Source organism: Bufo gargarizans, chromosome 3 (genome assembly GCF_014858855.1).
Source record: "Bufo gargarizans isolate SCDJY-AF-19 chromosome 3, ASM1485885v1, whole genome shotgun sequence".
NCBI classification, from domain to species: domain Eukaryota; kingdom Metazoa; phylum Chordata; class Amphibia; order Anura; family Bufonidae; genus Bufo; species Bufo gargarizans.
Window position 1 is genome coordinate 409,549,985 of NC_058082.1, and position 26,770 is coordinate 409,576,754.

Consider the following 26,770-nt stretch of genomic DNA (forward strand, 5'->3'; position numbering starts at 1 on the left):
GTGTTCCGATCCGTGCTTCCGTTCCGCATCTCCGTGATTGCGGACCCATTCAAGTGAATAGGTCCGCATCCGTGATGCGGAGTGCAGACGGGCAGGTGTCTGTGTATTGCGGACCTGCCGTATGCGGGCCGCAATACGGCCACAGGCACACAACGTTCGTATGCAAGATTCCTAAGGCTGGATCTCCTAGGCTTCCATAGAAGGCAAGCCCCGATGCCTGTGCAAGGTCTTGGGCTGCCTTTTCAGTCATCCAGTCCCTTTTACTGCAGGGCGGGGACCCAATGGGGATGAAATGGAGCCGCAGACCCCCCCCAAACCCCAATGTATGCTGTTTTGTCACAGTGCTGTTTACAGTGATGCTGGCAGATACAGCAGAGGCCCGACTGTCAGTGACTACTAGGCCCCTGCATCAATCGCGCTTGCACACTGCCGACTCGATCATCTTGAAGTACTAGTATGTCAATGTTCTCCAAGGGGTTAAATACTGACCCTTTATATACAGGTTTAATATTAACATTTTTAAAATATCACATTAACTACTTAATTAAAAAATAATAATTTACACATTACTTACTTTTACAGAACTCAGATATTTTTGACCATGTGAAGTTTCCTAAACAAGTTATATAATTTGTGTAGCCGTAAACCTGATAATATCCAGGTCTGCATACGTATTGAAGGGTTGTGCCAGCAAAGTAAGTTTTCATGCTCAGATACTGGAATTGCAATTGAGCGTAAGGAAGGTCGGGAGGAGCATCACAAATGCCTGGTGACAAAACAGCAGATTATTCAAAGCTCAAAGTCAAAATTATTATTAAACCGTTTAAAGATAGATAACTATTAGTGATAAGTTTTTCAAATAAATTAGGTTTGTGACTACTTTCATTCTTTTGTATGTAGCGGGCGCAATGATGGGGAATGGTGATAGCAGCGCCCCCATCATTAAACTCTTCAGATGCCACATTTATCGCTGCTCCCAGCATCTGAGATTAAAATTAAGGTCTTTCAGGGGATCATCAGGTTAAAAAAACAAAACAAAAACATGCTCACCCAAACACCGAACTCGGACCCATTAAAGTCAATGGGGACCCCGAAACTTCACTTTATTATTTTCCGTGGTTATAATGGAAAATAATAGTATTCTTAAGATAGAATGTTAAATAAAATCGCCATTGAGGGGTTAAAAAAAAACCTCACCTCATCAACTTGATCGAGCAGCCTGTATCCTCTTTTTTTTCTTCAAGACCTGCAAAAGGACCTGCGATGATGTCATTGCAGTCCTTTTGCAGGTCCTGAAGAAAGAAGAGGATACAGGCTGTGCGGTCAAGTGGATGAGTTGAGTTTTTTAACCCCTCAATGGTCATTTTATTTAGCATTCTATCTTAAGAATGCTATTATTTTCCGTTTTAACCATGTTAGAACGAAAAATAATAAAATCCCCCAAAACCTGAACCCGAACTTCAGAGAAAAAGTCCGGGTTCGGATCCGGGTACCCGAACTTGCAAAGTTCAGTACGAAACTGAACTCTGCAGTTCGTGTTCGCTCAACCCTAATCACCTTAGGGTACTTTGACACTTGCGGCAGAGGTACCTGCAGGCAGTTAAATCGCCGGAACTGCCTGCCGGATCCGTCAAAACATATGCCAACTGATTAGGATCCTGATCCGTCTTACAAATGCATTGAAATGCAGGATCCGTCTTTCCGAGGTCATCTGGAAAAACTGATACGACATTTTTTTCTATTTTTTTTTCGGTCTGCGCATGGCCTTGTGGTATTTTGAATGCTGGATCCAGCACTAATACATTCATATGGGAAAAAAATGCCAGATCCGGCATTCCGGCAAGTATTCCGGATCTTTGGCCGGAGATAAAACCATAGCATGCTGTGGTATTATCTCTGTCCTGAACAGTCAAAAATACTGAACTGAAAACATCCTGATGCATTCTGAACGGATTTATCTCCTTTCAGAATGCATAGGGATAAAACTGATCAGTTCTTTTCCGGTATAGAGCCCCTAGGACGGAACTCTATGCCAGAAATTGTGAAAGTACCCTTATCCATTTGATCATGAAGAGGGCGTTGCGGCCAACTTGATTGAAGACACCGACATCGTCATGCTGGCTGGGCGTGGTGATGTTATCAATGATGACATCAACACGTCCGGCTTGTGCGGTGACATCACACGTCACCGCGAGCAAGATTTTGCGTGGTATCTTCAATAAAAATGACTGTCGTGGCCTCTCTACTAGCAAATGGATGAGTTATATATTTTTTTTCTCCCACCATTTTAGGAAAAATGATTTGTTACGACAAAGCATGAGGAAATTCAGATTTGCAGCGAAATTCGGTTCATAGTCAAGCCATACAAAACAGTGCATCATAAAACCTCTCTAGATCAGCAGTGTAGGGGCTGTGCCACCGATATAAATGTTACACCCTATAGATATCGCTGTTATATCATTTTCCCCGAAGACCACCATTTATCAAAAGTTCCTTATTCTAAAGTTATTAGCCTACATTACACACTATGACAAATCTGTTTTGCTGTTAGTTACGTCCTGCATTGCTACCTTGTAATGGAGGATGCACAAGTGTCATTGGTAAGAAAGGTGCATGGTTAGTGTCTCATGTCCTGCCGATGTCAGGACACATCTCACTGTCCTAAGGAAAGATGGGACAGCAGACACATGACAAACCAGAAAGTAGGATTCAAGCATTTTTAAGGAAAAAAATAAAAAAATTATATCCAAGGAGCAAAGATAGCTAGAGTAATTGCTATCATTTATAATTTCTAATAAACTTTAGGTGTCGGTTCACACGGCTGATTTCTAAAATACACGTGTAAAAATCAGCACTGAATCAAAGCAGATTTTGACGCATTTTTTAATGTGTATTTTTCTGCTTCTCATTAATTATAATAGAAATGAGGGGCGGAGCTAGCCAATGGCGGAGTGAGACGTGCTTTGCTTCGGCTCCTGACAGACTCCAGCTTCACCGCTACTACAGGACACCCCTGGTCACGTTGACTTCATGAAAGGGCGCAGAGGAAGAACCTCGTCGACTCCTGCACCGATCCGCCGCAAAACGGGAGCGATCTCCCGCTTCTTTGCCTCCTCCAGCCAGCCAGACGCTTACCAAGAGGGAGCTGACTCTCCTAAAATGGCGACATCCCCTGCAGGCCACAAGGAGCCCGACACACAGGCCCCAGACTCACCGGCACAATTGAGAGGTACGCTCACCAGCTCTCCGGCCTCTTATGCTGCTGCAGTCAGCACCGGCTCGTCGGCGTCCTCGTCACCCTCGTTTGCAGGGCTGGCGTCGGCAACACCGCAGGGCCTCTCTCCCAGGAGCCGCTGCTCCCAGGCCACGTTGTCCGGTTCAGGGGTTCCCATGACTCTGCAGGGGGATGATGAAGATTGGGACTGGAAGGTGCACCTCAAATCCCTCCCCACCAGGCATGAAATAGATGCCTTATTTACAAGGCTAGAAACCTCTCACAAAAGAGACATTGAGGCCTTGCAGCACGATCTCAAACAGGTGGGCCAGAGGGTGGAAGAGGCAGAGTCCATGCAGGATCAAATGCTAGTAGTCCTTGACTCCCACCAGCAAGTCATCCAGACACACTCTACCCAGATCCAGGACATTCTCACTCATCTGGACGACATTGAAAATAGAAATAGGAGGAATAACCTGCGCATTAGAGGCCTCCCTGAGGATGTTTCGCCACAAGATCTGGAGAAATGGGCTGTATCCTTTTTTAACACACTGCTGTCCAGAGATCCGGGACAATCCCTTGAAATTGACCGCATTCATAGAGCCCTAGGTCCTAAAGTGAGTGATCCTAATCGGCCTAGAGACGTTATTTGCCGTATTCATTTTTATAAAGATAAAGAGGCCATCCTTAAAGCGGCCAGAACTGCTGGGAAGACCATGCATGCTGACAAAGAAATCATCATATTGCAGGACCTGGCCAGACGTACTTTACAGCTACGCAAAGCTCTGAAACCGCTTCTGGCGGAACTTAAAGCCAAAGACATACCCTACAGGTGGGGTTACCCATTCCAGTTATCCGCTTCTAAAGAGGGGAAATCTGCGGTATTCAAGTCCATAGAGGACCTCGCGGGCCTACGCGCAGCCTTTGATCTCCCTCGCCTGGAGCTGCCGGATTGGCCAAGCCCAAGACAACCAGTCGTTGTTCCAAGGAAGGAAAGATGGCAGATGACCTCTCCTAAACAGCGGAGGGCCTCTAGACGTGCGCCTGATCCTGACGATTGACTGTCGGCGATATCCTTCCAATTCTGCATTTATACTTAGAGGGACCTTAACCCTCCTGCTCATTGTTGTTGTTCTGCGCTGTTATAACTATATATGCATAGTGTTGTCATGTGAGTGGGTCAACTAGATCTGCCCACGTGTTTGTCCTGTTGTTTTCTGTCATGTTATTTTTAATCTATTGTAAGTTGGAGTCCAGTTGGGAGACGGCTCGGTCCTTGCCTTCTCCCTACCCCACTTAGGGACCGCGGCACACACCGTCGCGAGCGACCTCAGTCGTCATTTAGTACCTGTTGAACCGACTTTTTGGGTTCTTCTGAAAGGCTTCTATGTCTTTTATTTGCATTATTCTGTGTTTGAATGTTTGTCTTTGTGTCTCCTCTCCCTTCTGTGTCTCTGGATGGGCACCTACCACGTTCTGGTTATCTCTTAATGGATCTAGGAGATTGCGCCTCCCTCTCGCTACATATTCTCAAAATGGCACCTGTATCGTTTTGCACTTTTAATGTTCGGGGTTTTAATAAACCCGAGAAGCGCAGTCAGATTCTATATGGTCTTCAGGAAACCCACTTTAAGACAGGTGCCGTTCCCAAATACACTAACCGTTATTACCAGAACTGGTTCCATGGTCCTAACCCTACTAGTAGGTCAGGAGGTGTGTCCATAGGGTTTCACAAATCATTTGGTTACACGGTCATATCCTCTGAGATTGACCCGAAAGGCAGGTTTCTGTTTATTAAGCTCTCGGTAGATCGTTCTGTTCTAACTGTGGCTAATGTTTATTTCCCGAACCAGGGGCAGATTGCATATGGATCCAAGATCTTGAAAAGATTGTCCAAATTTGCTGACGGCTCCCCGATCATCCTCGGAGGTGATTTCAACCTGGTGATGGACCCGTTGCTCATCTGGTAGGTCCTCGATCTCCCCGAGTTCTCTCCGCAGATTCAAATCCGATCTTATGGCACTTCGCTTGGTAGATCTGTGGCGTATTCTGCATCCAGGTGTCAGGGATTATAGCTTTCATTCCCCAATACACAATAGCTATGGTAGACTTGACCACATCTTTATCTCCCAGCAGCTTTTGGACTGTGGGCCTCGGTGCTCGATAGATACTCGCATGTGGTCTGACCATGCTCCTGTGGTTGGCCTTATCTCGCCCCAACCCTCATGCTCCCGTCCTTTCTCGTGGAGATTGAATGATAACTTGCTCTCAGACATAACTTGTTTGGCGGACATTCGGAAAGCCATATCAGATTTTATTAGTGTTCATCAAACGGATTTGACCGCCCCCCCTATCAAATGGGAGGCCCTCAAATGCGTGCTACGGGGGGTGTTTATTTCTCATGGCACCAGACTGAAAAAGGAACGCTCCCACAAGTTGAAATCCCTTTTGACTGCTCTTGCCACAAAAGAAACTTTGAACAAAACCTCCCCCTCTGATGCGCTAAAATCAGAGATCTCCTCTATACAACAACAGATCCTGAAGATCCTAGACCAAAAATCCCTGTGCTTTAGGGACAAAATTAGACGCGGGTTCTTTGAGTATGGCGATAAATGTGGCAGTTGGCTAGCTAGGGCCTTACACCCCCGAACGACCCTGACGCATGTCCCATTGATTAACACACGGGCAGGGGGCTCTGTATATAACCCTGTAGACATAACCGCAGAATTCCGGTCCTACTATGCCTCCTTGTATAACCTCCCAGAACCTGATGACTTGAGGGGATCCTCGCATAGTGATGAGGCTCGCAGCTATCTAACCCAATTTGGCCCAACTCCTATCCCCGGTGCTGATGCGACCGCGTTAGAGGACGATTTTACACCCTCGGAGTTGGGAGTGGTGATCAAAAATCTTAAAAATGGGAAGTCCCCGGGCCCTGATGGGTTGACCTCTCGGTTTTATAAAATCCTTCGGGAGGACCTTACTCCCTTACTGGTTCAAACCTTTAATTCCATTTCGCCGGATTGCTCGTTTACACGTCAAGCCTTACAAGCACACATCACGGTCATTCCCAAACCGGGGAGAGACCCTGCATCTTGTTCCAATTATAGGCCTATCTCCTTGCTCAATGTGGATCTCAAGATGTATGCCAAACTTTTGGCCCTGCGGTTACATCCCCTCATTTCAGGTTGTATCCACAAGGAGCAAGTGGGATTTGTCCCGGGACGGGAAGCTCGCGATAATACACTTAAAACGTTGGGGCTGATAGCGAGATCACAACAACTTAAAATCCCATTGTGCCTTCTCACTGTAGATGCAGAGAAGGCATTTGACAGGGTGAACTGGCGGTTTTTAAAGGAGACTCTGTGTCATATAGGGCTAGGGGACAGAATGATTCATAGGATATTAGCTCTTTATTCCTCACCCTCGCCTGTGTTCGTGTTAATGGGCTGCTGTCTGCCCCTTTTGAGATCCGGAACGGCACGCGTCAGGGGTGCCCCCTGTCACCTTTCTTATACACCCTTGTAATGGAATCCCTGGCGAATGCTCTCGTGCAAATCCTTCTATCTCGGGCCTCAGATTAGGTGACACGGAACACAAATTGTCCTTGTTCGCAGATGACCTGCTTTTATATATGACCTCCCCCTGGATAGGCCTACACGCGATCGTACGTGAATTTGACCTTTTTGGTTGCCTTAGCAACTTTAAAGTCAATGTGCAAAAATCTGAGATATTAAATGTTAGCATTCCCCACAGAGAAGCAGATTCTCTTAGGGGTTCTTTCTCCTTTCGATGGACCTCTCAACACATTAAATATTTAGGAGTGTACATTCCCGCGAACCTGACGCATGTGTTCAGGCTTAATTATTTACCTCTTCTCAAATCCATTGAAGCTAGTTTTCATAAATGGACCCCACTCCTGATATCCTGGTTTGGGCGGATCAATGCGGTGAAAATGGACATCCTACCACGCCTTCTTTATCTGTTCCAAGCAATCCCGTGTAAAATCCCCTTTACTTATTTTGCCAGGCTCAGGAGAATGGTGTCGGTCTTTGTGTGGAAGGCGCCCAGAGCTAGACTTAGTTATAGGCTGCTATCCCGTTCCAAGGCCTCAGGAGGTGCGGGATTGCCGAATTTCATCTCGTATTTTAGAGCAACTGTTATGAACTGTGTTCTTGACCTGTGTCATAACCGCTCTACCAAACTTTGGGTGGAGATCGAGCATGAAATGGCTCCGCATTTGGCCACCGGTATTTTTTGGCTTTCCCTTACCTCCTTAAAGGCATTACCGGACTCGCAATCCTCGTTGCTTCTTCCCACTCTGGCTAGAATCTGGTCTAAATTTGCTATCAAATTAGAACTTATACACTCCCCTGGGCCCCTCACGGTAATCTCGGGTCACTCAGACCTCCCTGTAGGTTTGAATCAGCTTTCAGCCCTGGGATGCCGCAGCAGGCATCCAATTAAACTGATGGACGTTTATAAACAGTCTGGAGTGCTTCCCCTGGAAGACCTTTCCCATATCATACCTGCTTGCCCTGGTCGTTGGTTCCTTTACTTCCAGTTACGGAGCTTCATTAATTCCCTGATACCTGGATTGCAGACAGGCCTCACCTTGACTGAATTTGAGAAGATGTGTACAGCGAGCTCAGCTCCTGATCATGCCATATCTCTATTGTATGCCATGTTGAACTCGGAGGAGAAAGGGGACCCCTCCACGGGCACTCTCGGAGCTAAACCTAAATTCATGTCTGACTGGGAATCGGAACTGGGATCCACCTTCTCAGCTGACCAATGGTCTAGATCTCTTCTCTTTACTCATAAGGTAACTATATCCTGTAATCTACAGGAGCTTAGTTATAAAATCTTAACCAGATGGTATAGGACCCCAGTACGATTACACCAGTTTTACCCACAGGTATCTGATGCATGTTGGAGGTGTCTTGTTGCGAAAGGCACAATGGCACATATCTGGTGGGATTGTCCCGGTGTGGCCCCCCTGTGGCGGGATGTTTTCATTTTATACAACCACTTATATAAAGCTACTGTGGTGCCCTCACCAGCGATAGCTCTCTTGTCTATGTTCTCAGGGAGGATTTCTCAGACTAAGAAAGGTGCGTTGCGTCTCTTTGTTTTAGCCATGAGACAGATAATCCCCCGCCAATGGAGGTCTACTGAGAGTCTGTTGAGAGTGACCTGGTCTAACGCTTTGGATGCCTTAGTACATATGGAGGAACTGAGTGCTTCTGACAATGAATCGACTTCGGCCTTCTGGGTGGTTTGGGATCCATGGAGCCAGTTCTGCGCTTCCGCATCATTTCCTAGCTGGTTGTTAACTGGTACCATTCAGAATAGTGGTTTATAAAAATGTTATACACAGTGGGGCTGACCCATTTTCTATCCTTTCTTCCCCTTCCTTGTGTTTGTGTCGTGTCTTGGTTTGTCGAGTCTTGTCATGTTCGTTTTTGTTCCTTGTATTTGAGTGTAAGGTAATTGGAGACTGTTACCCTAGTATCTCTCACTCTTAATTCGGGTAGTTTTTTAAAGGCTTGTCAGTCAACTACCATGTTATATCTGGATGTTTCTGGATTGTACTACTTTTGAATTACCTGTGAGGCCAGTGTTGGCCATTCTGTATTCCCTTGTATGGATATTTGGATGTGCTTATTATATCACTTACTTATATGCTTCAATAAAATACTGATTGAACCGTAATTATAATAGAAACATCAGCACTGATTCTGCCCCAAGATAGGGCATGCTGCTTCTTTTTACATGCTTTTTAACACGTGTAAAAATTAAGCAACAGACCCTTAAAGTAAAATGAAGTTTATGATACAACTACTTTAACTGGTAAATACATTCTCAAGTAATCACTGGTGTATACTGTTTTGATCCCTTATGGTCCATTGGCACACACTGGTCCACCTTTACTAATGTAAGGGCACCTAGACCTTTTTGTAAAGTGTGCTAATTGGCGCACCTAGTTTTGTGCCTTGTTATCCAAGAGGATGTGACTTACTAGAAAGTGGGTGTGGTTTAGTAGGAATGAGGCATGGCCTAAAATGTGACATTTTGCTCCAAATTTGCTCCATAATACTAACATTACATTTTGTCACAGAGAAAGGAAACTGATAGTTGGAATAAAGTTAGTGTATAATCGTCTAGCCCATATGTCATCCGGCCTGAGACACTGTGAGATGGGAAACATCAGAGAACAAACATGTTGTGGCGAAAGCCACTTCGCCACGGTGTTTTGGAGCGGGCTGTTTGCCCGCCTCCTGCCCCAGGATTATTGCCCACACTAACTTTGAAGGAGAAGATAGACCGGCCGCACAGCTTAAATCTGTGGAACTGTTTTGGGCAGAAAAGCCATGCTTGCGGCCGGCCAAATGTGACTTCCATGGAATTCGGGAACCCCTGCTCAGATCTGGGTGATTTTTGGATATGTTGTTCACCCAGATTCATGGGAGAAGAGACAGTCGGTCCTCTCCCCCAACAGGGACCAGAAGTACCGGAGGTCGCGGACCTTATAGACTGGTCCTGGGAGGACTCCCAGCAGGCAAGGGGAGATGGGACCGAAGTCTCTCTACCAGCCCTACAGGGATGCTGGGCAGTCGGCCCAGATCTCCAGCGGCAGTGTGAGTACCAGGAGGAGGAGGTAAGCCATCCCTACCCTCCACAGCTGACCCCTACCGAGGTACTGAGGTCAGTAGAGGAGCCGTTAGCTTCCTCTGACCCCCTCCCAGCAGAAGAGCTGGCATCTGGGCAGAACGCCGCTGGCCTCTGCCCTAACTTTCCCTTTGTCACCAGGCAGGACTATACCCCGATTGCTCCAGCGGAAGTGCTGCTCACTCGGCGACCCACAAAGCCAAGAGACCAGTGCCCAACACAGCCATGTTGAAGCCATGGGACCGAAAAAAGCTACAAAATTCCCCGGGTGCAGTAACCAAGTGTTGAGGGGGGACTGCACTGCAGATTGTATATTATTGTGGGGGGGCTGTCTTATTGATTGTAATTTACTGTGGGTGGGTGACTCGACTAACTCAGGCACTGACCGACAGAAGGTCAGCTACCTGGTTAGTCTCCCCCCGAATGGGAAGATATGTGGCGAAAGCCACTTCGCCACGGTGTTTTGGAGCGGGCTGTTTGCCCGCCTCCTGCCCCAGGATTATGGCCCACACTAGCTTTGAAGGAGAAGATAGACCGGCCGCACAGCTTAAATCTGTGGAACTGTTTTGGGCAGAAAAGCCATGCTTGCGGCCGGCCAAATGTGACTTCCATGGAATTCGGGAACCCCTGCTCAGATCTGGGTGATTTTTGGATATGTTGTTCACCCAGATCAGAGCTATCCATGGATGTATAAATTATGGGGATATGTGGGGTTTTGGGGCGTTTTCTGTGTTTGGGGGAAAAATTTGTTTTTTCTGCATGTGAGTGATTAAGTTAGCCCATTACGTTTGATAATTGTATTTTGTGGATTGCGTCTCTGTGTTAGTTAATTGCGTCACAGACAATGCTCATTGTATTTTGTTGATTGTGTTACAGACAGAGGGAAGGGGGTTTTGTGTACAACTGCTGGGAAGGTTCAATACTGTAAATGCATGTCATTGGCTAAAATATAAACTGTCACAGCCTTTTACAAGGGCCCCAGGGGGAGTGTCCCTTGCTAGGAGACCTGCATAAAAGGCTGGAAAATAACCCATTAAAGAGCTCTGCTTGACCTCAAAACGAAGTGTCATCTCGTTCTTGGGGGAATTGGATTGTATGCTGATTGCCAGGAGTGTAAGCCGATTGTATGCTTTTCCTGTTCCGCGGTTTCCAGGATTCGTGTAGTTTGCAGTTCGGCAGACTGGTGCTTGCAGTAGCTGCCTGTGCATGGAAAGGAGGATATCGTCTGAACGGAGTTGTGTGCTGAACGGTCCGCTACAATTGGTGGCAAGCAACGGGATCATTCTCATGGCCCAGAAGGACAGCTACAAGGCAACACCAGTTCCTGGATTACAAACTGAGGGCAACGCTAGTACCCGTACAGCGCCCCTATCTACAAAGGAACCTAAATCAGCAGAGCAAGCATGGAGCCGTGCTACACTCAGGAGGAGTTTGATAGAGAGGTTAATTGGGTGCTGTCTCTCTTGGGACCAAACCCTGCGGAGGGCCTCGTACAGATCGTGAAGTGGAGGATCAGAGAGTACCTGCAGGCCATGGCAGCGGTAGACAGGGGGGAGATACCCCAGCAGCCGAGCAAGTTCCCGGGAGCTGAAGATGCCATCCTTGCTCCCCAGCGGCAGTGTGAGTTACAGGGAGATGAAGGTGCCGTCCTACCTCCCCAACAGCCGAGTATTGTATTGGGAGCAGAGACAACCGGTCTCTCTCTCCAGCGGCAGTGTGTACCCTTAGGAGAGAAGACAGTTGGTCCCTCTCCACAGCAGCCAAGTGATCCACAGGGAGCTGAAGGTGCTGGCCTTCCTCCCCAGCGGCAGTGTGTCCTGCAGGGAGCAGAGATAGTTGGTCTCTCTCCCCAGCAGCCAAGTGATCCACAGGGAGCTGAAGGTATCGTCCTTCCTCCCCAGCGGCAGTGTGTCCTGCAGGGAGCAGAGATAGTTGGTCTCTCTCCCCAGCAGCCAAGTGATCCACAGGGAGCTGAAGGTATCGTCCTTCCTCCCCAGCGGCAGTGTGTCCTGCAGGGAGCAGAGATAGTTGGTCTCTCTCCCCAGCAGCCAAGTGAGTCCCAGGGAGCTGAAGGTGCCGTCCTGACTCCCCAGCGCCAGTGTGTATTCATGGGAGAAGAGACAGTCGGTCCTCTCCCCCAACAGGGACCAGAAGTACCGGAGGTCGCGGACCTTATAGACTGGTCCTGGGAGGACTCCCAGCAGGCAAGGGGAGATGGGACCGAAGTCTCTCTACCAGCCCTACAGGGATGCTGGGCAGTCGGCCCAGATCTCCAGCGGCAGTGTGAGTACCAGGAGGAGGAGGTAAGCCATCCCTACCCTCCACAGCTGACCCCTACCGAGGTACTGAGGTCAGTAGAGGAGCCGTTAGCTTCCTCTGACCCCCTCCCAGCAGAAGAGCTGGCATCTGGGCAGAACGCCGCTGGCCTCTGCCCTAACTTTCCCTTTGTCACCAGGCAGGACTATACCTCGATTGCTCCAGCGGAAGTGCTGCTCACTCGGCGACCCACAAAGCCAAGAGACCAGTGCCCAACACAGCCATGTTGAAGCCATGGGACCGAAAAAAGCTACAAAATTCCCCGGGTGCAGTAACCAAGTGTTGAGGGGGGACTGCACTGCAGATTGTATATTATTGTGGGGGGGCTGTCTTATTGATTGTAATTTACTGTGGGTGGGTGACTCGACTAACTCAGGCACTGACCGACAGAAGGTCAGCTACCTGGTTAGTCTCCCCCCGAATGGGAAGATATGTGGCGAAAGCCACTTCGCCACTGTGTTTTGGAGCGGGCTGTTTGCCCGCCTCCTGCCCCAGGATTATGGCCCACACTAACTTTGAAGGAGAAGATAGACCGGCCGCACAGCTTAAATCTGTGGAACTGTTTTGGGCAGAAAAGCCATGCTTGCGGCCGGCCAAATGTGACTTCCATGGAATTCGGGAACCCCTGCTCAGATCTGGGTGATTTTTGGATATGTTGTTCACCCAGATCAGAGCTATCCATGGATGTATAAATTATGGGGATATGTGGGGTTTTGGGGCGTTTTCTGTGTTTGGGGGAAAAATTTGTTTTTTCTGCATGTGAGTGATTAAGTTAGCCCATTACGTTTGATAATTGTATTTTGTGGATTGCGTCTCTGTGTTAGTTAATTGCGTCACAGACAATGCTCATTGTATTTTGTTGATTGTGTTACAGACAGAGGGAAGGGGGTTTTGTGTACAACTGCTGGGAAGGTTCAATACTGTAAATGCATGTCATTGGCTAAAATATAAACTGTCACAGCCTTTTACAAGGGCCCCAGGGGGAGTGTCCCTTGCTAGGAGACCTGCATAAAAGGCTGGAAAATAACCCATTAAAGAGCTCTGCTTGACCTCAAAACGAAGTGTCGTCTCGTTCTTGGGGGAATTGGATTGTATGCTGATTGCCAGGAGTGTAAGCCGATTGTATGCTTTTCCTGTTCCGCGGTTTCCAGGATTCGTGTAGTTTGCAGTTCGGCAGACTGGTGCTTGCAGTAGCTGCCTGTGCATGGAAAGGAGGATATCGTCTGAACGGAGTTGTGTGCTGAACGGTCCGCTACACATGTTAATTTATACCTATCAAAGGAGCTATGTAAAATTCCTACAGACTTAGCAATCCCATCTGTAATATACTATAGTAGCATCTGTAATATACTAAGTTACACTAGTGATGACTCTAATAATTACATATATTGTATGTGTCATATATCAAAGCTAAAGGCTCATGGATCCTGGTGCAAGAGTTCAACTTGGGGCCCCCTTCTCTCTGTTCTTTTTGGCAAGAGGCAGGGGTGCACCTAGCATTTCTGCTGCCTGAGGCAAAAAATTTAACTGCATTAACTTCTCTCCAGCCCTACTATTAAAGACATATTTGGAAAACATAACATACAGCCCTACAAAACATACAGGGCAATACAGCACCACATACCTCTCATATCCAGTCATGTCTTCTATGATGCTAGAGAGGCTGGTCACCATCGTGGCCTGCTTTTGGCTGCACCTCCCATTGCCAAATGTTTTAATCCGCGCAATGGGGAGATGCAGTGGTGGCCACGCAGGGATCCGGAGTGCCGGGAAGTAGGGTAAGCTTGATCTATAGGAGGGGCCCGGGCATTGTGGCTGCCATTTTTCAATTGGATAATGTCACGGACGTACCAAGACATAAGGATCTTCTCGCGACAGGTGGCAGGAGATCTATGAGACTGGCAACACATGGTTTGATCTGACATGTTTTCCTTTTGGATCAAATGACGTTTGTGTTGTTTCTGGTGCTTGCCACACCTTCCTTCCCCAGGTGTGGCTATTGTGCTCATTTAACCTTCTCTATTTATTGTTGTTTCTCCCACTATGCTATGTGGTTTATAGCTTCTGTTGGACTTGTGGTTAGCTTGTATTTGGTTCTCGCCTGAGTTCCTGGTGCTACTAAAGCTTCATTGAAGATAAGGGTTTCCTTTCTCTTTTGTATTTTATATATATATATATATATATATATATATATATACACTCACCTAAAGAATTATTAGGAACAGCTGTTCTATTTCTCATTAATGCGATTATCTAGTCAACCAACCACATGGCAGTTGCTTCAATGCATGTAGGGTTGTGGTCCTGGTCAAGACAATCTCCTGAACTCCAAACTGAATGTCAGAATGGGAAAGAAAGGTGATTTAAGCAATTTTGAGCATGGCATGGTTGTTGGTGCCAGACGGGCCGGTCTGAGTATTTCACAATCTGCTCAGTTACTGGGATTTTCACGCACAACCATTTCTAGGGTTTACAAAGAATGGTGTGAAAAGGGAAAAACATCCAGTATGTGGCAGTCCTGTGGGCGAAAAATGCCTTGTTGATACTAGAGGTCCGAGGAGAATGGGCCGACTGATTCAAGCTGATAGAAGAGCAACGTTGACTGAAATAACCACTCGTTACAACCGAGGTATGCAGCAAAGCATTTGTGAAGCCACAACACGCACAACCTTGAGGCGGATGGGCTACAACAACAGAAGACCCCACCGGGTACCACTCATCTCCACTACAAATAGGAAAAAGAGGCTACAATTTGCACAAGCTCACCAAAATTGGACTGTTGAAGACTGGAAAAATGTTGCCTGGTCTGATGAGTCTCGATTTCTGTTGAGACGTTCAAATGGTAGAGTCCGAATGTGGCGTAAACAGAATGAGAACATCCATCATGACTTGTTACCACTGTGCAAGCTGGTGGTGGTGGTGTAATGGTGTGGGGGATGTTTTCTGGGACACTTTAGGCCCCTTAGTGCCAATTGGCCATCGTTTAAATGCCACGGGCTACCTGAGCATTGTTTTTGACCATATCCATCCCTTCATGACCACCATGTACCCATCCTCTTATGGCTACTTCCAGCAGGATAATACACCATATCACAAAGCTCGAATCATTTCAAATTGGTTTATTGAACATGACAATGAGTTCACTGTACTAAAATGGCCCCCACAGTCACCAGATCTCAACCCAATAGAGCATCTTTGGGATGTGGTGGAACGGGAGCTTTGTGCCCTGGATGTGCATCCCTCAAATCTCCATCAACTGCAAGATGCTATCCTATCAATATGGGCCAACAATTCTAAAGAATGCTATCAGCACCTTGTTGAATCAATGCCACATAGAATTTAGGCAGTTCTGCAGGCAAAAGCGGGACCAACACCGTATTAGTATGGTGTGCCTAATATTTCTTTAGGTGAGTGTATGTGTATATATATATATATATATATATATATATATATTTCCCTTTCCCTGTTTGTCATTAGGCCTGAGGGAGACTCCTGTTCGTCCTTCCCTTTGGAGGAACAGGTAGACTCAGTCCTGACATTAGTTCCAGGGTCCTATAGGGTGTGATAGGATTCTAGGTATTCAGCAGGTGGCAGGCCAACATAAGAAATTCTGAACAATTAATGGACGTAAAAAATCCATGATTGTTCAGAATTTTTTTTAAAAATTGGATTTTGTAGGCTCGAAAAACTAGTTTAAATACCCCCCCCCTTTCAATAGAATAAAAAATAAATACATAAATAACTAAAAATATAAACATCATGGGTAGCAATATGGTATCAATAAAAACTACAAATTGTCCTCCAAAAAGTGAGCCCCCACACTCAAAGCTTAAATTTATTTTTACACTATTAAGGCATAAAAACCTATACATATCTGGTATAAAACAGCCAGCACCTGCAAGCAATGGCACAGGCCCAACACCGGAGCCTAAACAATCACCATGACGTACTTTTATTACACACAGCGCTCTATATAGCATACAGAGCATTAAGGAGTTCCACACCCTTAACAGATATTTATGTGGTTACCTTACCTCTACACACTGGTGTATTATAATTCCATCTTCCATCACTGCGGCAGGTAATCGAAGCTTGGCCAACCAGTTGAAATCCGTCATGACAGTTGTATGTTATGGTATCATTGTAAAAGTATTCCTCTATTACAGGACTATACCACCCATTTTGTAAATGTTCAGGGGTAGCACAAGTTTGAACTGAAAAAGATGAAATAATGGATAGATACATAGAAAAGACAGATGACATTTTGTAAACAAATACACAGCTCTTCTTAATTTCACATGTGAACTTAAATATTTATATGTGAATGTAAAAGTTACCAGATGTTATTTATTCATTGTTTTAATCTGTCAGCTCCATTACATCCCCCGAAACTAGGGTTTTTATCTTCATGCTCGCTTCAATTCTGACACTGTGTGCTCCCACAAAGCTTCCTCCATGAGTTCTCTCTATTATATGCATGAGCTCTGAAGGCCTCTTAATGCATTATACTGCTGGTTTGGCAGAGGACAGCGTTGGAACGCAAGTGAGTATGAAGGTAAAAATTACATAACTGGACTCAGTATCACTATACACTGATTTCCTTTAAGGATCATGAAAGATCATTATGTTAACCCCTTAATACTGCTTATATTGTGGATGTTAAAGACCGGTACATTGTTGAGTTTTTGCTGTCACATTTCAAGTGTTGTACAGCTTTATTTTTCTATTAATATAGCTGTATGAGGGCTTGTTTTTTGTTGGACATGTTGCATTTTTTCAGGCACAAACAATTTATTAGTGAGCTTTTATTAAAGGGAGCCTCTCAGCACTTCTGACCATGCTAAACGGCTGACAGCTCGAGATAAGGGCTGGGTAGATCAGTACAAACATACAAAGAAAGGGTGGCAACTTTTGTGGAGCTTGTATTATCAGGATTAGTAAGAATATGACTAGTCTTGAGCGAATTGAGTTTTGGATCCATACAGCATTAAAATGGATTGGCTCCATGAAGGCAAAGTTCGTATTGCCCAAAGTCGCACAAGACTTTGGTTAATTACTACGGTACTACTATCTGCGTCTTTAAAAACATTTTAAAATAGGAATCCGACTTCGGATTACTAATTTTAAATGTTTTTAAAGATTCAGAAATTAATACCAAATTTAAATTACTTCACTGAAGTCACGCACGACTTCGGTTTCTAAATTCTATTAAAACTGTGGGGTCAAAGTGGTCAGTAAGCCCCTCGTACTTTCCAAAATGGGGTAGCTTTTTGAGGGATTCTACTGTGGGGGTACATTAGTGTGCCTTCAAATGTAACATAGCACCCAAAAACCATTCCAGCACAATCTGCCCTCCAAAAACCATATGGCACTAATTTCCTTCTGCGCCCTGTCGTGTGCCCATAAAGCAGTTTACAGTTTACACATGAGGTGTTTCTGTAAACTTCTGAATCAGGGTAATAAATATTGAGGTTTGTTTGGCTGTTAACCCTTTCTTCCTTACAGAAAAAAATTGATTAAAATGTAAAATCTACAAAAACAGTGACATTTTGAAATTTCACCTCTATTTTCCTTTGTCTTGTGAAACATATAAAGGGTTAACCAAGTTTGTAAAAATCCATTTTGAATAACTTGAGGGGTGTAATTTCTACAATAGGATCATTTGTCGGCGGTTTCTACTACGTGAGCCCCACAAAGTGACTTCAAAACTAAATTTGTCCTTAAAGTGGATTTTGGAAATTTCTTAAAAAATTAGAAAATTTGCTTCTAAAAATGTAAGCCTTCTAAAATCCTAAAAAAATAAAATGACATTCACAAAATAATGCAAATGTAAATGTAGACAGATGGTGAATGTTAATTAATAACTACCTTATGAGGTATCACCATTCATCTTAAAAGCAGAGAAATTCAAATTTATAAAATAGCGAATTTTTCTAAATTTTAGGTAAATTTGAGCATCAATGCTGCCCCTTTGTACTTTCATCAAAGGTTTAGTTTTTAATGGTTTTAAATGGCTACCTCAAGGCACCAGTGTGGGGAGTTTGCCACCAGTCTCCCTCAGCTAGATAATATCATTTTCTTCTATCTTAAGGAAGGAGATTTGGAGCTCTGGAACAGAAACACAGTTCTTACAATATCACACATACAGTGGATATAAAAACTCTACACACCCCTGTTAAAATGTCAGGTTTCTGTGACAAAGATAAATCATTTCAGAACTTTTTCCACCTTTAATGTGACCTATAAACTGTACCATTCAATTGAAAAACAAACTGAAATCTTTTAAGTGGAGGACGAAAAAAAATATATAATGTGGTTGCATAAGTGTGCACACCCTCTTATAACTGGGGATGTAGCTGTGTTCAGAATTAAGCAATCGCATTTAAAATCATGTTAAATAGGAGTACATACACCTGCCATCATTTAAAGTGCCTCTGATTAACCCCAAATAAAGTTCAGCTGCTCTAGTTGGTCTTATCTGAAATTTTCTTAGTCGCATCCCACAGCAAAAGCCATGGTCCACAGAGAGCTTCCAAAGCATCAGAGGGATCTCATTGTTAAAAGGTATCAGTCAGGAGAAGGGTACAAAAGAATTTCCAAGGCATTAGATATACCATGGAACACAGTGAAGACAGTCATCATCAAGTGGAGAAAATATGGCACAACAGTGACATTACCAAGAACTGGACATCCCTCCAAAATTGATGAAAAGACAAGAAGAAAACTGGTCTGGGAGGCTACCAAGAGGCCTACAGCAACATTAAAGGAGCTGCAGGAATATCTGGCAAGTACTGGCTGTGTGGTACATATGACAACAATCTCCTGTATTCTTCATATGTCTGGGCTATGGAGTAGAGTGACAAGACGAAAGCCTTTTCTTACGACGTAAAACATCCAAGCCAGGCTACATTTTGCAAAAACACATCTGAAGTCTCCCAAAAGCATGTGGGAAAAGGTTATGGTCTGATGAAACCAAGGTTCAACTTTTCAGCCATAATTCCAAAAGATATGTTTGGCACAAAAACAACACTGCACATCACCAAAAGAACACTATACCCACAGTAAAGCATGGTGGTGGCAGCATCATGCTTTGGGGCTGTTTTTCTTCAGCTGGAACTGGGCCCTTGGTTAAGCTAGAGGGAATTATGAACAGTTCCAAATATCAGTCAATATTGGCACAAAACCTTCAGGCTTCTGCTAGAAAGCTGAACATGAAGAGGAACTTCATCATTCAGCATGACAACGACTGATAATGCTCCGTGCCTCCTGTGATCTCTTTATTACGAAATCACAGCATTATCAGTCATGTTGATGCTCCGTGCCTCTGCAGTCTGCATTGGGTTTTGGCACTCTTTCACAGAGCGGATGCCACGCACGGCATCTACTCGTGTGAAACCATATTTATGCAACCATATTTTATTTTTATATTTTTTCTTCCCTCTATTTTTTTTTATATCCACTGTATATATAAAAAAATCTGCAAGCTCAATGTTTTGGTGTACACTTTAAGAATTTCCATTCCTTTATGCTCGATATCAAAGATGATTCTTGATTTGGTACTATACCTTCACATTCAGGAATGGGCAAACTCCAAGATTGATCTGAAAGACATTTTCTGGAAATGCTGTTTTTAATTTTGTACCTAAAAATGATAAATGAAATAATGATCAAACAACTCTCCTTAAACTTTTTGGTAATTTTACATTTAAAAGGCATCTGTGGGCAGATTTGCACCTATGAAACTGGCTGACCTGTTGCATCTGTGCTTCGGAGCTGTAGAGAGAGCTGAGCCTCTATGCCATAACTAGAAATGACTGGGCACCACAACAAATTTTTTAAGCCTCCCCAGAACTTCTTTCCAAACCCGTCCCCCCATGCAACTCCTCCTCCTATGGCTTGTTAAGGTAGCTCACTGAGACTAGGACAGGCAGCCCTCTGTCCAACTCCTACACATATATACTGTATGTCATGTCACTGTATATACTGTCACTGTTTATAATTTCACTGGATCATACTGTTGAGGGGGGCCTGAAAAAAACCTTTTAGTCCTCCTCCTGAGTGGGCCTCTTCTGAGTTTGTGCCCTGTAGTAGCCTCTTCGCCTGCTTCAACCGTAGTTACACCATTGTCTCTAGTTGTAATGGTAATGCTCCTGTATGTGTGTATGTATATATGTGTATGTGTGTTTATGTGTATATAAATATACAGGGAGTGCAGAATTATTAGGCAAATTAGTATTTTGACCACATCATCCTCTTTATGCATGTTGTCTTACTCCAAGCTGTATAGGCTCGAAAGCCTACTACCAATTAAGCATATTAGGTGATGTGCATCTCTGTAATGAGAAGGGGTGTGGTCTAATGACATCAACACCCTATATCAGGTGTGCATAATTATTAGGCAACTTACTTTCCTTTGGCAAAATGAGTCAAAAGAAGGACTTGACAGGCTCAGAAAAGTCAAAAATAGTGAGATATCTTGCAGAGGGATGCAGCACTCTTAAAATTGCAAAGCTTCTGAAGCGTGATCATCGAACAATCAAGCGTTTCATTCAAAATAGTCAACAGGGTCGCAAGAAGCGCGTGGAAAAACCAAGGCGCAAAATAACTGCCCATGAACTGAGAAAAGTCAAGCGTGCAGCTGCCAAGATGCCACTTGCCACCAGTTTGGCCATATTTTAGAGCTGCAACATCACTGGAGTGCCCAAAAGCAGAAGGTGTGCAATACTCAGAGACATGGCCAAGGTAAGAAAGGCTGAAAGACGACCACCACTGAACAAGACACACAAGCTGAAACGTCAAGACTGGGCCAAGAAATATCTCAAGACTGATTTTTCTAAGGTTTTATGGACTGATGAAATGAGAGTGAGTCTTGATGGGCCAGATGGATGGGCCCGTGGCTGGATTGGTAAAGGGCAGAGAGCTCCAGTCCGACTCAGACGCCAGCAAGGTGGAGGTGGAGTACTGGTTTGGGCTGGTATCATCAAAGATGAGCTTGTGGGGCCTTTTTGGGTTGAGGATGGAGTCAAGCTCAACTCCCAGTCCTACTGTCAGTTTCTGGAAGACACCTTCTTCAAGCAGTGGTACAGGAAGAAGTCTGCATCCTTCAAGAAAAACATGATTTTCATGCAGGACAATGCTCCATCACACGCGTCCAAGTACTCCACAGCGTGGCTGGCAAGAAAGGGTATAAAAGAAGAAAATCTAATGACATGGCCTCCTTGTTCACCTGATCTGAACCCCATTGAGACCCTGTGGTCCATCATCAAATGTGAGATTTACAAGGAGGGAAAACAGTACACCTCTCTGAACAGTGTCTGAGATGCTGTGGTTGCTGCTGCACGCAATGTTGATGGTGAACAGATCAAAACACTTTTGAGTGTCCTTGCAAAGAAAGGTGGCTATATTGGTCACTGATTTGTTTTTGTTTTGTTTTTGAATGTCAGAAATGTATATTTGTGAATGTTGAGATGTTATATTGGTTTCACTGGTAAAAATAAATAATTGAAATGGGTATATATTTGTTTTTTGTTAAGTTGCCTTATAATTATGCACAGTAATAGTCACCTGCACACACAGATATCCCCCTAAAATAGCTAAAACTAAAAACAAAATAAAAACTACTTCCAAAAATATTCAGCTTTGATATTAATGAGTTTTTTGGGTTCATTGAGAACATGGTTGTTGTTCAATAATAAAATTAATCCTCAAAAATACAACTTACCTAATAATTCTGCACTCCCTGTATATATATATATATATATATATATATATATATATATATACACACATATATATATATATATATATATATATATATATATAGTGAGACAGTGACAAGTCTCACGCAGGTTGGAGGCAAGGAAGGGGTGGATAGTGCGGTCCACACCCCTGTTCCACCACAGGTGAGACAAGCTGGAGGTAATCAGCCTGGCATAAGGCACCTCCCAGAGTGTCAGAAAGGGGGCAGTGTGTTACCTGTAGACAGAGGCCTGGAGGCTCTGTCTGTGTGGTCTCAGCTGGGCTAGGCTGAGGGACCACGAGGCTAAGTGACAGCCTGGAATTTGGGGGACGCAGTGACGCCTGCGGTACAAGGACCACAAGGTCAGAGTCGGTAGGACTGCTGGACCAAAATCCCCCAAAGGGACTTGTATTTGCTACAGCCTGGAGGCTGCTGGGCTAGCTGAGAAAGCCGCATGTTAGGACCGTGTCTGAACAGCACTCTATAGGTGAGTCAGGGATTCTGCACTATGTTTAGTAAGAGCCCAGCTGGGCAGGTATTTGTTTTGTATTATGTTTGGTTTGCTGAGGTGCCAAATAAAGCGATGTTTGGACCTGAAACTTGGTGTCTGGCGACGATACTTGTGTGAATGACCCCTGGAGAAGAGCTAACCCCCCCACAATATATATACAGGTGAAACTCGAAAAATTAGAATATCGTGCAAAGTTCATTTATTTCAGTAATGCAACTTAAAAGGTGAAACTAACATATGAGATAGACTCATTACATGCAAAGCGAGACATTTCAAGCCTTTATTTGTTATAATTTGGATGATTATGGCTTATAGCTTATCAATCCCCAAAGTCTCAATTTTGAGGTACCCTTTGCTCAGGGGATATGGATTAATTAGCTGACTAGAGTGGGACACTTTGAGTCTAGAATATTCAACCTTTTCACAAAATTCGAATTTTAAGCTGCATTAATGCAATTCCTTTTAATTTGCATTACTGAAATAAATGGACTTTTGCACGATATTCAAATTTTTTGAGTTTCACCATATATAATGTAAAGCTATGTATACTAAGTAGTGTTCGTATTTTTAGTTAAAAAGGTTCCCCAAGACTGGGAACCACTGTTGTAATAGCGGGGCAGGGGCATACGGTAGCTACCCAGAAGCAGGGGAAGCAGCTGCTACGGGGCCCAAATGCAGGAAAAGGCGTGGGAGGAGGACAAATGGATTTATTTTGAAGGATTTATTTTTCCTGTTCTTTGGGCAGAGCACAGCTTTAAATGGAACATAGTATGCATAGGAGAGCACTCTGACCTGACACTCTGTTTTGTCAGGTCACAGTGTAGGGCGTGCCTATATGCAGTGCTGTATGAAGAGCAGAGGCACCTTCTCCCCCACCTCTAGTCCTTGCTGGACCCAAAGTGGGACATGACGTGCATGTGGAAGCAGAGGAGAAGGGAACTTGGCACTGGTGACAGATGAGAGTTTATTTTTTTATTTTTGCACCAGGTCCAGGTGTTTCAACACGGGTTCCAGGTCTTAAAGAACCCACTTTAAAGGGAACCTGTCACCAGTTTTATGGTGTCCTAACTAAGGGCAACATAAATAAGTGACTGATTCGCTTAGCAAAATGCTGGCTCACTTTCTTTAATTGACCCAGTCAATCTGCCAACATCTTGTATTGAAAAGCTCCAGCTGATAATGATGAGTCATGAATATTCATGAGCTCCTGACTCTCCCCGCCCACCTGCTGCTGAATGACAGTTTGTTTCCATAGGAATCAGCAGCAGGTGGGCAGGGGAGTGACTTTAGCTCTGAATTAAATATACGCTGGACTCAATGACATCACGCCGGACTCGAATCAGCTCATTAGCATGCGGCATCTTTGTGTGTTTATTATGAGGTAACCATCTGTCACACCAGTTGTGAATACATCTAAGGCATTTTTTAGTAGTTAATGATATATATATATATATATAATTAGTTAGATTATAATCAAATATCCACATGACAGGTTCCCTTTAATTTTCCTTTCACAATGGCAATGTCTGATGCTGCATTCTACGTTTTGACCTCCAGTAATGCACATGTTGGTAAGGCTGAGGTTCAGCCTGCATTTGTGGGAGGGGCTTGAGCCTTTTTAAACCCCCACTCACCTCATCTCAGTGGGCGTTCCGGTTCTTGGATATTCACTTGCTATTGTTTGTGTGTCTCCTGGTACCTACAGTCACCTCGTGCAGAGTTTTGTATCTCCTGGTGGTAAGTAGGGGGGCTCTTTCGCAGGGCAGAGGACTGCGGCAGTCCGGGTCCTTCCTGCCGCCTCATTCTACGGGTGCGTTCCAGCGTGGAACGCACGCGCTTCTGGGTCCCCTCCTCCGCCCGTCTCCCTGTTTGCCTGGCGGTGTGGCTATAGGGAGCGCACCCGGTAGCCGGCACGGCTCTTCCATGCCTTCGATGACTTTCTAGTTGTCGAGGATCCGCAAGGCGGGTCCGGCATTCTCACCGTCCTCCTCGAGATGTTCGCCAGCCTGGCTGTTCCGATCGCTGAGTCAAAGACTGAGGGTCCCGCCACAAGGGTCTCGTTCTTGGGCATCGTCCTGGATTCGGTTCTATTGCAGGCCAGCCTACCAGAAGAGAAGCTCACTCAGTGTCAGGAGGTAATTTCCCATGCGGCAGCCACGGGGTGCCTCACTAGAGTCGAGTTGCAGTCTCTTCTGGGGCGGCTCAATTTTGCCTCCAGGATTATGCCCCAGGGGAGAACTTTCGTGTCAAGGCTGCTCCAGCTTCTTCCCTCGGCACCCGAACAGGACAGCATCATCCGGTTGGACAGCCAGGCCATGGCAGACCTGGCCATGTGGGAGTTGTTCCTGTCCCGATGAACGGCGTCTCCTTTTTTGTATCGCCTTGGTCTCCCTCCTGCCTGACCATTTTTTCAGACGCGGCTGCATCTTGCGGGGTTCCCAGTGGCTAGCGGATCGTTGGCCCAATGCCATCTTAGAGGAGGCTGAATCCATCCTCACCTCCTCCCTGTTGGAGTTGTACCCCATCGTGGCAGCTGCTCAGACATGGGGTCACCTCTGGGCTAACTTACCGGTGATGTTTGTGACAGATAACCGGGCCTTGGTTGACATCTTGGCCAAGGGCAGGGCCAAGTCCCCCAAGATCATGGCGCTTTTACGCCAGCTGGTTTGGCTGGCCCTGTCACACAACTTCCACGTGCATTGTAGCCACATCCCGGGTGAGAAGAATGTGGCAGCCGACGCGCTGTCTAGATTTAATTTCGAACTCTTTTTCCAGGTCATGCCGGATGCCGAGCCGCTCAGATATCCCACCCCGCCTTTCAGTTCCCTGACAATGGACTAGGCATGCTCGTCTCTTCAGCAAGGGACCTGGCGCAGCAGTCCCTTGCCCCCAAAACGGCCAGGAACTATCTTTCAGGCCTGAGAACTTTCCAGGAGTTTTTGCGTCTGCACCCGCAGGCTGGCCTGGCGGACATTCCTTACATCATGGCCTTCATCGCCCATTGTCACCACCAGTTACACCACTCCTACAACACCATTAAGTTGTACCTGGCGGGCGTCCAACACCACACTATGCTCCGCAACCCAGGGGGCGGGTCCATTTTTTCTGCGCACGCAATCAAGGCCACCTTGCGAGGGGTCCAGAATGGTGGGTCCAATCCCCCGTCCCGCAGACAGGGCGTCACGGGGGAGATGTTCCGGAAATTGTCTTCAGCCCTGGATGGTGCTCCTTTTGGGCTCTTCTCCAGCTTAATTATTAAAGCGGCCATGTACTTAGCCTTTTACGGCTTCCTTAGGCCAGGCGAGTTCTCGTGAAGTACGGCAGGACGGTGCAGTCTGCACAGAGAGCAGCTGATGCGGGATGTTGACCATTACGCGCTGAAGATAATTACCACCAAAACTAGTCAAACAGGCCCCCCGTTGGAGGTTCAGTTTTTCCCCACTGGTAATGAATGGTGCCCGGTACAGGTGTTTGACCAGCTCATCCTCGCCCTCCGGGATGCGCCACCTCACAGCCCTCTGCTACCCCATCTCAAGGGAGCTCTCACCACGGCGCAATTTATCTGCCACATCCGCACGGTTGCTGCTGGCTTAGGATTAGACTCAGGCACTATATCCGATCATTCCTTCCGCATTGGAGCAGCCTCCGCGGCTTCCCGGCGGGGGGTCCCCACCCACGTCATCCGAAAGATGGGCAGATGGCGTTCATCTTGCTTCACCAGATACATACCTAACCCGCAGGTGGAGATTTTGCAGGCGTTTCAGTCATTGGTGTTATAAGGTAATAAAGTCTTGCACCTTAACTATATTGTTGTCATTTTTGCCCCCTTTTAGGCTACTCTCATACCCGGCTCCAGGCACACCCCAGTCGGTTTAGGTTCCAGGCAGGCGCGCTGCCCAAGTTCGTATTTAGCCTTGACCACAAGTTGGTAAAGCTGAGGTTCAGCCTGTATTTGTGGGAGGGGCTTGAGCCTTTTTAAACCCCCACTCACCTCATCTCAGTGGGCGTTCCGGTTCTTGGACCCACCCACCCATTCCCTTCATTTCAAGGGTCCTCCTTAGGGTAGCCCCCTTTTAGGCTACTCTTATACCCGGCTCCAGGCACACCCCAGCCGGTTTAGGTTCCAGGCAGGCGCGATGCCCAAGTTCGTATTTAGCCTTGACCACAAACAAAACATATTGTAACTCTGTAAAATTGGAAAAACATCCCCAAAATGTAACTTTAATGGGGTTATCCAACGTCATAAACAGCCCCCCATGTGCCAGGCCCCTCACACGGAATATACTTAACCGGGTTCCTGCTCCGCTCCTGGACCCCA

The 26,770-nt window shown here is 45.7% G+C and overlaps 1 protein-coding gene across 2 annotated transcripts in view; it reads right to left on the reverse strand.

Moving 5' to 3' along the window:
- Positions 1-26,770, reverse strand: part of LOC122932627 (complement receptor type 1-like) — a 284,179-nt gene that overhangs the window by 123,503 nt on the left and 133,906 nt on the right. For both annotated transcript variants that reach the window (XM_044287148.1, XM_044287147.1), the window contains 3 exons: positions 19,768-19,844; positions 16,237-16,416; positions 575-766 (listed from right to left, as the gene is read on the reverse strand). In XM_044287148.1, coding sequence (XP_044143083.1) covers positions 575-766; positions 16,237-16,416; positions 19,768-19,844 — 449 coding nt within the window. The remainder of the gene's footprint in view (positions 1-574; positions 767-16,236; positions 16,417-19,767; positions 19,845-26,770) is intronic.